The sequence below is a fragment of the Musca autumnalis genome, unplaced genomic scaffold, assembly GCF_047663935.1.
Source record: "Musca autumnalis isolate F117 unplaced genomic scaffold, ASM4766393v1 scaffold_3, whole genome shotgun sequence".
Classification (NCBI taxonomy): Eukaryota; Metazoa; Arthropoda; class Insecta; order Diptera; family Muscidae; genus Musca; species Musca autumnalis.
In genome coordinates, this window is record NW_027411866.1 from 116013014 (window position 1) to 116029738 (window position 16725).

The 16725-nt window shown below is 33.1% G+C and overlaps 2 protein-coding genes across 3 annotated transcripts in view; both read left to right on the forward strand.

Annotated features, from left to right (window-relative positions):
• LOC141397573 (uncharacterized) overlaps positions 1–16725 on the forward strand; it is a 173480-nt gene that overhangs the window by 64642 nt on the left and 92113 nt on the right. The gene's annotated exons all lie outside the window — the stretch shown is intronic.
• LOC141397574 (uncharacterized) lies at positions 24–928 on the forward strand. Of its 2 annotated transcripts, none has more exons than XM_073974012.1 (2): positions 24–693; positions 745–928. In XM_073974012.1, exon 1 carries the CDS (start codon positions 63–65, stop codon positions 681–683), a length of 621 nt encoding a protein of 206 aa, XP_073830113.1. In that variant the 5' UTR covers positions 24–62; the 3' UTR covers positions 684–693; positions 745–928. The 2 variants fall into 2 exon arrangements, with proteins under 2 accessions (XP_073830113.1, XP_073830112.1); XM_073974011.1 differs by having other exon boundaries at positions 748–928.

Genomic DNA, 16725 nt, shown 5'->3' on the forward strand with positions numbered 1-16725 from the left:
CAAATTTTGTGTTAAAAAAAAAAACAAAAATAAAAAAAAAACTATCTTCCTCCTCCAAAACAATGCTTATCTGTGGCAACTTACATCGCTTTTTTGTAAAGAATTATCTAAAGATTGGATTTGGTTGCATATTCAGCCTGCTGCTTTTTCGATTTCTTCATTTGGAATTGACAAAAAATAAACGAGATTTGATTTATTGGAAAATTTTGATTGAAACGAGCATTGGTCGTTTGGATCAATTTGGCTTTATTTTAATTGCCTTGATACTCATCTTCAAAGTTCTCACAATTTCATTTGTAATTGTGCAAAATTCTCAAACAATGAAATTCTATAAACGTCTGTCGCAGCTGGAGGTGAAGAAACGTTATGCTGACTTTTTACTTTTACGATTGCTGGCGGAAATCGAAGGTATTGAAATGGATTACTTACGATCTAAAAGTAATAAGGATTTATTGGATATGAAGTCCCTTATAGAGGCTCATAATGAAATGAATCAAAGTGTATTGAAATTTCGTAAAGATGCTCGTAAATTGCTGTGGCCAAATGAATCGGAAATTACTCAATCTATTGAAGATGTTTATGGGCTAATGGCAGAGGAAGAGGAGTCATTGAAAAAATCCAAATTTTATTACATGAATATTCATGCCACAGATGCTTTAATTAGGAAATTAATAAATCCTTAAATATGGAAAGGTTTGTAATACAAATTTTATTTGTAACAAGTAAAAACGGCGTTAAGTTCAGTAGGGCCGAATTTCGTAAAGATGCTCGTAAATTGCTGTGGCCAAATGAATCGGAAATTACTCAATCTATCGAAGATGTTTATGGGCTAATGGCAGAGGAAAAGGAGTCATTGAAAAAATCCAAATTTTATCACATGAATATTTATGCCACGGATGATGATTAAGAAATTAATAAATCCTTAAATGTGGAAAGGTTTGTAAAACAAATTTTATTTGTAACTAGTAAAAACGGTCTTAAGTTCGGTCGGACAGAACTTTTTATACCATCCACCATGAGATAAATTGAAATAATATGGAACAATTAGTTTCCTTTCGTTAATGAAAGTACTAAGCTCTTCCGCCACGCTAACGGAAGAATATCACTTTCTGTTAAACAAGGTTAAATACCAATGAGACACAAAACTACTTACTATACTCATTACTAAGTAGTTACCAAGTAATGAGTACGGTGGCATAGAGCTAGTGGGTCCGACTACTACAAGTAGTTACTACTGCCAAAATTTACTGAATAAAGTCATTATTTGGTAATGACTTTTTTTGCTGCGATAATTCCCTTCTGGACTATTTTATACCCCCACGAAGACTAAATACCATACTAAATACTAATACCCCCAACGTGGAAAGTTGTATACCCCATACGAAGACTAAATATCAAATTTCAGCCATTTCGGTGGGATATTGACGCCACAACCTTCAAAATACCGAAAATCGGGAAGTAGCGTTCTGTGGGCGCTATATGAAGACGTGGACCTATGCCGACAAATTTCGGGTGGAAAGTTTTATTCCCCAAATGAAGACTAAATACCACATTTCAGCCATTTCGGTGGAAGATTGGGGCCGCAACCTTTAAAATGCCGAAAATTGGGAGGTACCGCTCTGTGGGGTTATATGAAGACGTAGACAGTTACCGAAAAATTTAAGACTCCCAACGAAGACTACATACTAAATTTTTGCCATTTCAGTGGGATATTTTGGCCACAACCTTCAAAATACCGAAAATCGGGAGGTACCTTTTAATGGGGGCTATATGAAGACGTGGACCTATAGCGACATATTTCAGGTGGAAAGTTTAATGCGTCCAATGAAGACTAAATACTATATTTCAGCCATTTCGTGGGAATATTGGGGCCACAACTTTTAAAATACCGAAAGTCGGGAGGTACCGTTCTGTGGGGGCTTTATGAAAGCGTGGACCTATACAAACAAATTTAAAGTGGGCAGTTTTATAAGCGCAACGAAAACTAAGTAGCAAATTTCAAACATTTTGGGGTGATATTGAGGCCACAACCTTCAAAATACCGAAAATCTGGAGGTACATTTCTATGGAGGCTTTTTAAAGACCTGGACCAATACCGACAAATTGCAGGTAGAAAGTTTTACACCTCAACGAAGACTAAATATCAAATTTCAGCCATTTCGGTGGGATATTGAGGCCACAACCTTCAAAATACCGAAAATCGGAAGGTACCGTTCTATGGGAGCTATATGAAGGCGTGGACCTATACCTACATATTTCGGGTGGAAAGATGTATTCCCCCACGAAGACTAAATACCAAATTTCAGCCATTTCGTTGTGATAATGAGGCAATAACATTTAAAATACCGAAAATCGAAAGTTACCGTGCTATGGTGCGGACCTATACTGACAAATTGCGGCTGGAAGGTTTTATACCCCCAACGAAGACTTCATACCAAAAATCAGCCATTTCGGTGTTATATTGAGGCCAAAACCTTAAAAATACCGAAAATCGGGAGGTACCGTTCTATGGGAGCTATATGAAGGCGTGGATCTATAGTTACAAATTTGAGGTGAAAAGTTGTATTCCCCTAACGAAGACTAAATACCAAATTTCAGCCATTTCGGTGTGATAATGATTCCACAAGCTTCAAAATACCGAAAATCGGGAGGTACCGTTCTATGGGGGGCTTTATGAAGACGTGGAGCAATACAGAGAAATTTAAGGTGGAAAGTTTTATACCCAAAACGAAGACTACATACCAAATATCAGGCATTTCGGTGGGATATTGACGCCACAAGCTTCAAAATACCGAAGATCGGGGGGTACCTTTCTATGGTCGGTATTTGATGGTGCGGATCTATACCGACAAATTTCAGGTAGAAGGTTTTATACCCCCAACGAAGACATCATACCATACAAGTATAATTAGAGCAGGCCAAAATTTTTAACTCAAAATTAAAAGAAATTAAGCCTGGCTCTTGGACATATAAGAAGATCTTTAATATTACAGGAAAGAAAAATAGGTCAAAAGCAACGGATATTTCCGTAAATTGTGTTAGAAAATCTAACGTGAATCAAAAGTTAGAAACACTTAAAGCCCATTTTAGTACCATTTACCAAGGTTCTCCCCCCGACAGAGACACATCGTATATAGATGAAACCATACACAATGTTATATCTAGTGTACCCGACTATATCAATACATTTGATGATTCCAAAACAGCCTTAAATAACCAAAATGACACTGTCTTTACATCATTAAATTAAGTTTAGGCAAACTTAAAATCAATCAATAAAAAAAAGTCGTGCGGCGCACAGTGGTTCAGAATCGCTTTTTCCTGGTCAAAATTCTGTAACTTTTGAACGGATAGAGATATTTTCATTTTTTTGTTAGACAGATAACACAATCAGCTTTCCGGTGAATTATAAGCGGTCAAATTCGGTCAGGTAGTTGCAGAGGAATTCAAAGTCAAAGTTAAACTTTTGAATTTTTTTACTATTTTTCATCAAAATATCAGTGCTTTTGTGTTTTTATATCGTCTTATATATTAAAGATGGTCAAACGCCAATAAATACACTATAAAAATGGCAAAAAAAAAAAAATTAAAAAAAATTTCGAAAAAAAAATTAAAAAAATTTTTTCACAAATTTTTCACATTAAAAAATGCAAAAAAAATAAATTTTTTCAAAAATTAAAATAAAATGCTCCTTGGGTGTTCATAAAACTTATATAACTCATATGAAATCTCATATACTCCAAAAAATTTTAATTTGTGTAAAAAACTGTAATTCATATGGGAATTGGTATGGAAAAACACAAATTTTTACCCATGTAATTTCAATAAATTTAAAAAAGTGTTAAACGGACGGAGCGGGACGGGAACAAAAGTATATATGGGCTAAAAGAGGAGACTTTCGGGCATATTTCTGTGGAAAGATGTTGTTCCATGTTGTTCCACAAAAGTTCTAGTCCACTAAATTTGGAATTTCATAAAATTTAGTACCTGAGGAAAAATAAAATAGCTCATGCTGTGTAAACGCCACGGTAATTTGTTTAATTTATTTTTAAATGCCACTATCCTACCTACCTAACAAAAAAGCAGCGAACGCAATTTATGTTATAGTTTCCGAGAAATAACTATTTCTTTCTCCAGAAGTTTTCAAAAATTACGTATTTCTCAAATATTGGAAAAATGTTCGTCTTTAGGGGCACCCCACGCCCGCACCCTCCAATATTTTGACCTAATTTTTGTATTTCCTTAGTTTTAATATGTTTACTATCGAATACCATATAGAAATTAAATATCTGTTACAAAACAAAATTTTGATTTTTGGCCAGGAAAATCGATTCCTGAACCATTGTGCGGCGTGGATAATATATCTAATTACTTGATCAAAAAATTTCCAAGGAAAGCTTTAGAGTATATGACAATTTTATTTAATAACTGTATAAATTAAGGTTATTTTCCGAGGGCTTATCAATCATATCAATCAATACGAAAAAACCTGGTGACAGTGATATTAATAACTTAAGGCCGATTTCACTTGTGTCCAATCTTGGGAAATTTTTCGAAAAAATAATTAAAAAAATAATGGATGAAGGTTTTGCTGGTTCTTATATACCTCAATAACAGTTTGGTTTCGAGAAGGGAAACTCAACGGTTCATGCACTTTTGAAATTCCACAATGATATTATCCAGAGTCTGAGGGAGCGTCGTTGTCTGTGGCTGTGTCATTAGACGTTGAAAAAGCCTTTGACAAGGCCTATCACAATGGCATTTTGTTCAAAATGATTGAGATTGGTTTCCAACCGGCGACAGTAAAGCTTTTTAAAAGCTTTTTCGATGAAAGAAAATTCTGTATTCAAATCGAAAATACTATGTCATCTTTATGTGATGTCACTTGCGGTGTGCCGCAAGGATCTATATTGGCGCCTCATTTATATAACATCTCTATATACGACTTTCCCCATGTACTGGATGGATCCAAGGGTATACTGTATGCCGACGACTCTCTGCTCTACGCCCACGATGAATCTCCGTTAGTTGCTCTTCAACATGTCTCGTCGCATCTGAACCGGGTAAAATATTTCTATTTGCAATGGGGAATTCATATTAATACCTCTAAAAGTAAAGCAATTTGCATTCGAAATGCTTCCGGGAAATACAAATATACTGTAGTGCCGGAAAGTAAGCAACTAGATCTGCAGCTAGGCGATGACAAAATTGATTTCGTAGATAGTTTAAAGTACTTAGGTGTTAATTTTTATAAACTTTTAAAATTCAATAGACATGCTGATTATAATTTGGAAAGAGCAAATCGGATTAAAGGTGCTTTTTCAAATTTATTTAACAACAAATTTTTATCAGTTAAATCTAAATTATACTACGTTTATACATATATAACCGGATTTAACAAACCCACTGGGTTTCAAATGTCATTTCCATTACGTATAAGTCAAATAAATCCTCATAAAGAAGGTTAATCCTGCAAAAGATTATAATATAAACATGGCCTAATTCCTTTACAAAGTTAGCATTCGACCTGTTCTATTATATGCCTTTACTGTATGGTTAAACATCTCTCCAACAACGATGAAAAAATTAGAAGTTTTTGAGAGGAACATTATTCAAAATTATCAGTCACGTAATAAGAGATTTTCAAATGAATTCATTTATAATGAGAGCAAAATTACTCGGCTTTCATCATATGTATTCGATTTGATGAAGCGCTTCATAGATAGACTAGCTGATTTCGATGGGTCTATTTTCTATGATATTATTAATATTGAAAATGAATTTAATTGGAGGAACACGAATTATCTTTTCGCCTTTGGAAAACTTCAGGAGTGGCCAAACACTTCTAGGGAAACTTTTTATTCTTGCTCTACACCTGGCACACATAGGGGGAATTTTTTATTTTTAGATTAAGCTTTGTTTTTTGTTTTGTTTTTTTAGTTGTAAGTCCTAGCTATAAGTTCACAAAAATATAGATAAAACTCTATTCGCTATTGTAAGTGTCGGGAGCAAACACTATTTTCATATACTTATCGATAATTTATTAAAAACAATTAAATAACCAAAAACTGTATATGCATGTAGCATCCTCAAATTTTGTAATGTTATTAAAATAATACGTAATAGTTTTAAGTGTTTCTGATAGTTATTGTAATAATTAAATCTTTAATGAAATGAAAGAAGTCTCAATAAATAAAAATAATAATATAATAATAAATAACTTGAATTACAAATGGAATAATTCGAATTACACATAGAATAATTCGAATTACAAATAGAATCATTCGAATTACAAATAGAATTCTCGAATTACAATTAAAATAATTCGAATTACATATGAAAATGGTATATTGTCGATAAAAGTGATTTCGAAGAATCCCGTAAGAAATCCCATGTATAGCAATATTGTTAAAGAGGTCATTTATGGCAGAAATCGATTCAAATTGGCTCATAAATAAGTATTTGTGACACTCAGTCGAGGCTTATGGGGTTAGATGTTTATACATTTAGTTACATATAATAAGTAGCATACAGAACTACCACCTATTATTATTTGTAAGCCAATTCAATCACTATAACCTTGAAACAGCATTACTCAGCATTCGTTATAAATTGTCGAAATAATGAAACTTAAATAATTGATTAATTCCAATGGAGATTGGGTTGGTCCATGTTAAAAACCAATAACTTTTACAAAAACAATTAATTTTTGTTGCTGTTTTTTTTAATATTTTATTATGTAACAAAAAAGAAACAACAACAAAAGTTACGATGATGCAGTTACTGCATCACCATCGTAAAGTGCTGCTGTGTGGTTGGTTGGCCTACAATTTCCAATAATTTGTTGTACCAACTGACTGACCGCTACTGTTATTAGATACTATCGAAGTATTACAACAATACACATTAAAATTGTGGAACTTTTGTTTTTGTTGTTGTCAAAACATACAAAAACATAATAACAAAAAATTGAGTCCACAAAAGAAATACCACGAAAAAATAGCGAAGAAAAAAAAATTAAGCAACACTAATAACTCTGACCACTGGTGACTACTGCAACCATCCACCACTAAAACTGCAAATGCATTACTAATAATAACAGCAACTACAATAAACACCACTTGGAATGAAAATCACAAACAAACACCTGTCAAATTATAACCACTCAGGCCAAAATCGCATTGACGCACCAGCACCAGCGACAAACGATTGAAGTGTTAGACCTCAGCTGGTAAAGACTAAATATTTACGTGGCTGGGACTATGACGAACCATAAGTACATATGACTGTCAGCCATTGTCAGCTTGTTGAGTATGCTGATAGGCCTTCTCTTATCGAGATCATATTGGACATAATGATGGAAGTTTGAATACACTTGCAATGAATGTACATAAATACATTGTATTATAAGCTAATTTACGAGGTGGGTTCAAGATTTAATTGGCTTTTAACTGGAGACGACTTCTGTCTCTCTAAGGTCTCTAAGAAATCTCTTCTCTATAGAAGATCGTCAAGAAATTATATAATATAGAAGACCGTTGGGCTACCCAACGAACAATTATTGCTTCTGAGTAAGGTATACTTTTAAAAAGTCTTCTGCTTTAAAAATCCACGATTTTTGGTTGGTGTTTCTAAAGTTTTCTTTAAAAATCCAGGGTTTGTGTTTTTAAAATTTAGTTTAAGCTTTTATATAAAATGTGTTTCAAAAATTTTCTTAAAAATTTCATGATTAGTGGCCTTTTGTTTTTTCAAAATTATTCTCTAAAAAATCTGTGATTTGTGTCCTTTTGGTGTTTCAAATTTTTTTTTTTTAAAAATCCACGATTTGTGGCCGTTTGGTGTTTCAATTTTTTTTAAAAAAATCCACGATTTGTGGCCTTTTGGCGTTCCAAATTTTTTTTTTTAAAAAATCCACGATTTGTGGCCTTTTGGTGTTTCGTGTATGAACAAGACTTAACACTAAATTTCAGCAATTTCGGTAAAACAATGTGAGGCACCATTCTATGGGGGCTATTTCAAAACGTCGATCTATACCGACAAATTTCTGACGGAAACTTTTTAGGCTCAAAGAAGACAAAATACCAAATTTCCTATATTTCGGTAACAGAATGTGGCTAAAACTAAAAAAAATACCGAAAATCAATAAGTAAGCTTCTATGGGGATATAGGAGGACGTGGACCTATACTGATAATACTCTTCTGGAATACTGTATAATTCTTGGAAGGCGAAATAACGAATTTCAGCCATTTCGGTTGGATATTGACGTCACAATCTTCAGTATTACGAAAATCCGGAGGTACCGTTCTATGGGGGCTATATCGAAACGTGGACCTATACCGACGAATTTTAGTCAGAAATGGGGCAATATGAAAGCGTGGACCTGTACAGACATATTTCTGGCGAACAGTTTTATATCACATTGAAGACTAAATACCAAATTTCAGCCATTTTGGTGGAATATTGAAGACACAACCTTCAAAATACGAAAAATCGGGAGGTACTTTTCCATGGGGGCTATATGAAGGCGTGGACCTATACCGACAAATTTAAAGGGGAAGTTTGAGTACCCCCAACGAAGTCAAAATACCAAATTTCAGCCATTTCGGTGTGATAATGAAGCGAAAACCTTAAAAATACCGAAAATCGGGAGGTACCGTTCTAAGGGGGCTATATGAAGGTGTAGACCGATACCGACAAAATTCTGGGGGAAAGTTTTATACCCCTAAAGAAGACTACGTACCAAATTTCAGCCATTTTGGTTGGATAATGAAGCTAAATCCTTAAAAATACCGAAAATCGGGAGATACCGTTCTATGGGGGCTATATGAAGAGATGGACCGATACCGAAAAAATTCTGGGGGAAAGTTTTATACCCCTAAAGAAGACTACTTTCCAAATTTCAGGCATTTTGTTAGGATAATTACCGTTCTATGGGGGCTATATGAAGGTGTGGACCGATACCGACAAAATTCTGGGGGAAAGTGTTATACCCCTAAAGAAGACTAAGTACCAAATTTCAGCCACTTTTGGTAGGATAATGAAGCTAAAACCTTAAAAATACCGAAAATCGGGAGGTACCGTTCTATGGGGGCTATATCAAAACGTAGACCGATATATCACATTTTCAATACCAACCATCCTGCAAGTAATAAAAACTTATGTACCAAATTTTGACTCTCTATCTTCAAAATTGCGAGCTGTATCTTGATTTCAACAGACAGACAGACGGACGGACATGGTCAAATCGACATAGAATTTTATGCTGATCAATAATATATATACTTTATAGGGTCTCCGACGAATATTTCGATGTGTTACAAACGGAGTGAGAAATTTAGTTATACCCTCCATATGGTGGATGCTATAAAAATCCAAGACTTGTGGAATTTTGCTGTTTCAAAAATATTCTCTAAAAATCCCAGATTTGTGGAATTTTGTTGCTTCAAAAATTTTCTTTAAAAAATCCACGATTTGTGGAATTTTGTTGTTCCAAAATTTTTCTTTTTCTTTAAACACTTTGCTACTGTCAATTGGCTATTTGATGATAAAAAAAGAAAAAGAACGTAAACGCATATCACCCTCGTATCTTCTTGAAATATGTATGCAGTCGGACATTTCTATATTTTGTAGATATCTCGAACACACACATTACATTGTTTTCGACATATTGTTTGCGAAGTAACTTCTAAATGCAAGTTAATACTTTTCAAGGGAAGTGAATACTCTACCTCCACACATATCTACATACGAACATTTGTGTTTATTTCAAGTACCTTACCAGTTAGACACCTGAGACTGAACTTGTCGTCATATCGACCATATGATCTGTTATTTTTGGCTTACATGGCATGTTATGGTCAATGTTTTGTAATATCATATCTAGGTAGGTACAGAAGTTGCTGGATTTTGTTGTTCTTGTTGCAGTTTACGTCTGATTTGTTTTAATAGTTGTGTAATACGACAAAGATATGACGCTGCATAATAATATGGCATAATGCTGTTGTTGTTACAAACTCGTCACTTTGTTTTGAAGCTAATGATTGTAAATTATGACAGCATTCAATTTAAATGTTTCTTTGTTCAAAACTAAAAATAATAATAAAATAAAAAGGCTGCGTTGAGTTATGAAATAAAACATTAGTACTATCCTTTGGTAATAGATTCTAAGTCCAAAAAGTATTCCTTGAATATCTTATAGGTATCACTAAAATACCACTGTTTGTCAACAAAATAAAATCTGTATGAATATATACGTCCAAAATCCACACTTTCTGAAAGACCTCAACTAGCTATTCTATCCATGTTTCATTATTTAAATATTTCAACGTTTCTTTCCATGTGAAATTTTATTTCCCACACTGTAACCCTTTCACTTCAAAGCTTTCAATAGCTTATAATTCAATTTGTATCAGCATCATTTAGCTATTGTTAGAGCATATCCAAATAGCTGTGATTTGTATAGAGATGACCCTGAACTACTTAAGCTTTTGTCTGTTGCTTTATGAGTGCAAAAATGGTATTAATTTGTAAATTATTCTCAGGTTTTTTTAACAATATCGATAGGCTTAACAAATTTGACAAGAAATAAAAAAAACTAAATGGACAAAAGTATTTTCTTCATTCATAGTCATTTTCAAAATACCGCCTAACGCCAATACATTTTTGTGATGGATGTATATGTGTATAATCCACAAAAAATTTACAAAAAAAAAACAACAACAATTTTTATTCATAATTTTGTACCTCAGTAATTTTCTTTAAAAACTCCGATTTCTGGCCTTTTGATGTTACAAAAATTTTCTTTATAAAATCCACAATTTGTGGCCTTTCGATGTTTCAACATTTTTTTAAAAATCCACGATTTTTGGCCTTTTGGTGTTTTAGAAATTTTCTTTGAAAAATCCACGTTTTGTTGCCTTATTTTGTTTTAGAAATTTTCTTTAAAAATCCACGATTTGTGGCCTCTCGATGTTTCAACATTTTTTTTTTTAAATCCACGATTTTTGGCCTTTTGGTGTTTTAGAAATTTTCTTTGAAAAATCCACGTTTTGTTGCCTTATTTTGTTTTAGAAATTTTCTTTAAAAATCCACGATTTGTGATGTTTTAGATATTTAGAATTTTTTTTAACAAATCCACGAATTGTGGCCTTTTGTTGTTTTAAAAAGTTTCTTTAAAAAATCCACGATTTGTGGCCTTATGGTGTTTTAGAAATTTTCTTTAAAAACTCCAGGATTTGTGGCCTTATTTTGTTTTAGAAATTTTCTTTAAAAAATCCACGATTTGTGGTGTTTTAGATATTTAGAATTTTTTCTTAAAAAATACACGATTTGTGGCCTTTTGTTGTTTTAGAAATTTCCCTTAAAAATCCACGATTTGTGGACTTTTGGTGTTTTAAAAAGTTTCTTTAAAAAATCCACGATTTGTGGCGTTTTGGTGTTTTAGAATTTTTCTTTAAAATATCCACGATTTGTGGTCTTTTGGTGTTTTAGAAAGTTTCTTTAAAAAACCTACGATTTGTGCTTTAAAAAACCTTTTGGTGCTTTAGAATTTTTCTTTAAAAAATCCACGATTTGGGGCCTTTTGGTGTTTTAGAAATTTCTTTAAAAAATTCTCTTTAAAAATACACGATTTCTGGGTTATTGTTTTTTTTTAAATCAAAGATTTATTTAGAATAAATTAAACAACCGACTTAGGTTGTCTGTCTTTCAGATGAAGTGGTTAATATTTTGCTTTAATTCTCATTAATATATTTAAAAATATTCAAGATATGCCATTTATTAATTTTAATGCTAATTCTATACATTTTGTTCATCACATAACATTTATTTACCTAGAAAAAATATTATTGTTTATTTGACCTTGAGATGATACTTGTTGTAGATGTTGTTAGCTGTCAGCTATGGAATTTACAGAACAACATTCTATTAATTGTGTAATTGAAATTGTATTGATATACGATGCAGAATAAAAAAAATATGAAGCAATGTTCGCACGAATGGCTACAAATCAATTGAAATTTGTACCATAAAACAAAAGACTTAAGAAACAAACATGTTTTGTTTATAATATCGAAGACATAAATCTTTGAATTTGAATCGAAACATTTATATATATAAATGATTATAAAAAAGGGCCTCACATCCATATATATATGACGAAAAGTCAAAAAAATTAACATTGGTGAAGCCAAGGTTTGCACTGTTATAATTCGTGAATAATTGCATTGTACCATGAAATATGACCTAAGTTGGATCAAACGAAGTGTTTTTAATCAGAGCTCAAAAATGTGGCTAAAAAAATTAATTTGCGCGGAAGCTATGACCGCGTAAATGAATAAAAATAGGTAAAAACACGTTGAAGCAAACGAGTTTTTTACGTTGTTATTCGATTGGCGGTTAACCCGTTTGAATTACGGATATCTGTCCAAAGTAAAAGTAGAAGAATACAAAATGAATATTACACTTCTAATGTATCACTTTTCAAAATTTCCACTGCATCCACCTTTTATGGATGCTGACATTTTGAAGCCAGATTTTAGGTGTTTTTTGTATTTTTGATCTAACTGCAACGCGCATTCGGATATTTCGGAAAACATATAACAGTATCAGAGTACTCGCGATTACGCATAATTTGATGTGTATATTGACTATATAGCCGAGACAGCATCACAGTAGCCCACTGCCAAAGGCCAAAATTTAGTGCGATATTTTTTTGAAAACCCCTATTTGTTGGGTACAGTATTTACAATATCCTTTTGATTGTGCTGGGACCCCAAGATATTTTAGTTTTTTGACGGTCCGGATCATATAAATCCTAGATCGTGAAAATCTAAAAGTGTATGCACTTTGTGCAAATTATAAGCGTTATAGAGTTTGTTGCACGCTAAATCTTAGCGGCCAAAGTAAATCCTAGCAAATGTGTACAAATTAAAAGAGAAGAAATTGCTGTGTTGGTAAACCGCATGCGCATCAAGTGATTTTGAGGATTTCGCTATTTACACGCAGTTCAAAATGAACATTACCCGATAAAGTTTTATTTCAAGATTATATCCAATTTAAAGGAACCCAACATTTATTTGAAAGATACCAATATCTTCCGCTAGATGTTAGCGTGTATTCGAGAAGTGATTAGAATAAAAAATGTGATTTTTTGCGTGAAATTTAACTAAAATAGAAGATAACTGCGACCTCTTTTTCCTAAATTTTGTTCAACTAACTCACAAAATAAATTTTAATAAATATTTTCTCTTACAATTTTTTTTTTAATGTCCTCACTATATTCTTTTGTTTTTGCTATAATATGAAAACCACTAAACGGAATTGTATAGTTTTGGTCTCATTTGAATCTTCGCGATGTTTAGATTACGTACATATATTTGTCGGATGGATAAACAGATTGAATTTTATTTAAAACAAATTGCAAACTACCAATTGTTTTGAATTCTTTGCTAATATCCGCGAAAATGTACAACTTTTCACTAAAGTTATGGGACCTCAGTAAACATATAGTATGTAGGAAGCCATAAATTAACAATATTTCTCGATATAATGAATATCGTTTTTTAAAGATTTTTTCTAATATTCAGAATTGAAACCGCCATAACTTTTGTGCGCAATATCCAAAATTAGTATCTCGAACAGATTTGAGAATGGGAGTTTTTTCTCAATCCATGTACCAAAAATCGTTCCTGTAGCGTCAAAATAAAGTTTTAATTTTTTTCAACTGGAATATTAAACAAATATTGAACAAATTCAACTATGACAGAACATTATTGTTTGTATGTGTGTGCGTTTTGTATTTTGAAAACAAAAGCCCAACAAAACCTGAAATCCAATCAATTGCAAAGGAAAATTAATAATTTTACGAATGAAAACATTTAAATAAGTTTCGGTCGCGGATTTGGTGTTTTAAATGTGATTTTGTACTCAACGTATATGGGTAATACGGACGCTCAGAAAGCGTTGTTGTGGTAGAATGGTGAAATATTTGTGTACGTCCCGTCGTTATTTAGGTTTAGCAGTAAAAAAACAACATTCAGTAATAATTTGTAATAATTATTACAAATTATCGAGTACGCAGACATACTTATTAATAGTTTTTTGTTGTGAAGTTACTAATATATTTTTTTTTTTCTCTTTTTATTTCAGGTAAATATTTATCGCATTTTTTATAAGGGCTGAAAAATGCCTTCAAGGTAATTCATGAGCTTAGATGACTGAAGGTGGAATAAATTTCCAATTTTTTTTTTTTTTTTATTGAAACTAGTTACATTTAACTAACAATTTCCAAGTGACCCGATGTTTTGTCCAATGTTGAATACAATGTTTTGAATATCATCTTTAATTATTATTATTTTTTACTGTAACAATACGAAAAAACATATATCATAAATTTCGTTGTAACTCATTACGTGAAACTATGTATACATATATCTGTGTTAAGCTGTACAATCTCATATTATGCTGACTACTTCGCTCTTATTCGATTATATTTATTATGAATATAATTTTGAAATAACTAAACTCTATAATCATTCATTGTACTCATATACATACAAAAATATGTATTTTAAATTCAATGAAAAATAACAAAAACACACGTGTAATTGTTAGAAACATTAAAAAAAATTTCTTTTGCGAAACAAAAACATTCCAATAATCATTGAATGCCTCTAGCCACCACTTAATTCTTCACAATAAATTCTTCAAAAATCAAGTTTGGTCCAAGATTTTTTTTAATAAATAAATTTGTTATATTCGAAAAACAATAAAAGTTATTTGTTCTTAAACAAAAATTTGCTATTGTTAAAAAACGCCCACCAAAAATGTCTATAGTCATAACAAGAAAGGCAAACAAGAAGAACAAACAAAAGGTTCATAACAAGAAAGGCCAACAAGAACTTTTTGTTTTTTTTTTTTTTAACAAAGTCCCGAATTGAACACGCTTACGTAGTTAAGTTTTGGTGATTGATTAAAGAATGTACTATATGGAATAAATACACAGGTTTAAAACAATGAAGGCAATATGTGATAATTTAAATTGTTAAATTAGTTTTTTAATACCATCATAAGAGCATGTAGTCTTTAGAGCAGCGACGACCACAGAAATACAACCAAAGCGAAGACATGTATGAACGTATGAGTGAAAAAAGCAACAACCACATTATGTTTTTGTTTGTTTTCATTCATTTACACTGTACGTGAGAGAGAGAAGCAAATGCAAAAACAACTCAGTGGGCGCCCTCACTATACGATCTAAGCAAAGAAGCTCGTCCCTGCTTTAGAGAATGAAGTCTTTCTAAAGGGGGGGTTTTATAGTTGAATATCGAGTAAAAAAACTCCCTAGGAATCTTATATAGAATATAAGAGCTACCTAGAATAAAAGAACTCCCTAGAATAAAAAAACTCCCTAGGCTACAGACCGGTCTATTGTTTTATAAGAGATCAACAAGGTCTTTCTGTCTGCATCCCAAGTGCTGTCTGACAGCCATTTGAGGACCTTGTTCGTACTTCTGATCTTATCGCTGTGGCTTGCAGGTACGACTTAAACATGCGATCAAACGATACACCCAATATATGGTCGGGATCAGGACACCATGTGGTGAACTGCGGTGGATTTAGCATCGGATATTTTTATATACCTCAGGTAAAAGAAGTGAACTAAGTCAGCTATGAAGATACTTAACCCGACTTCAAGATCGTACAATCATTCGCTTACATAACGATCTCTATGCTGTCTGGAGGGTGTGACATTTTAGAAAGGTAGATCCTAACCGTGCCACCTAGTACCTTGCACGCTAAAGGTCGTGGGGTCGATTCCCCGGCCAGGCAACATCAAAAATTTCAACGGTGGCAAAATACCCCTCAGTAATGATGGCGACATGTCCTGAGTATTTCAGCCATGTAAAACTTCTCTACAAGTGGTGTCTTAGGACACGCCGTTCGGACTGGGCAATAAACAGTAGGTCCCATATCATTGAGCTAATATGAATCGGGGTGCACTCATTGATATGAGAGAAGTCTCCCTTGTCCCGTATGGGATGTTTGTGGAACAATTATATATATATATATATATATATATATATATATATATATATATATATGTTCTGTTTCAGTTCTCGACTGATTTGTGTAGATAATACTTGTAAAGCTGTTGTGGTACTGTGCATTTTCCAGAATCCTGCTTATTTTGGGCAGCTGGGAAACTGCTTCTCATCAAGGGAAGGATCAGTACTTCTAGAACCTTCCTTACTCTCGGTCCGTACGATTCGCCTTTGCTGGCATTTTTATCTGCCTTTAGTAGCGGGACCAGCCTGCCAACATTCTAGGCTTTTGGTACAACATGGGTGGCTAAAGATAGATAGAGGACAGAAATACTCAACTCCGCCGTATTCGCTAACTTTCTTAAGCGTTACCGTTGAGATTCCGTGTGGGCCTAGGCTTTTGGTACAACATGGGTGGCTAAAGATAGATAGAGGACAGAAATACTCAACTTCGCCGTATTCGCTAACTTTCTTAAGCGTTACCGTTGAGATTCCGTGTGGGCCCAACGCTTTGGAGGATTTTGCGTTTCGGATGACATTTGTAACATCTCTCATCGTAAATTGTGGTTGAGAGGGCTCTTATACGCTTGAGAGTGCTCTTATACGGCGTAGCACATAACTCTTTGCCCTATAAAGAAAGAGTAGTGTTGCACAGAGCGGACGTGTTTTTATTAAGCTCCG

What these genes read in the sequence shown, in the direction of transcription:
- LOC141397574 (XM_073974012.1), top strand. Translation starts at nt 63, where the DNA reads ATGCTTATCTGTGGCAACTTACATCGCTTTTTTGTAAAGAATTATCTA.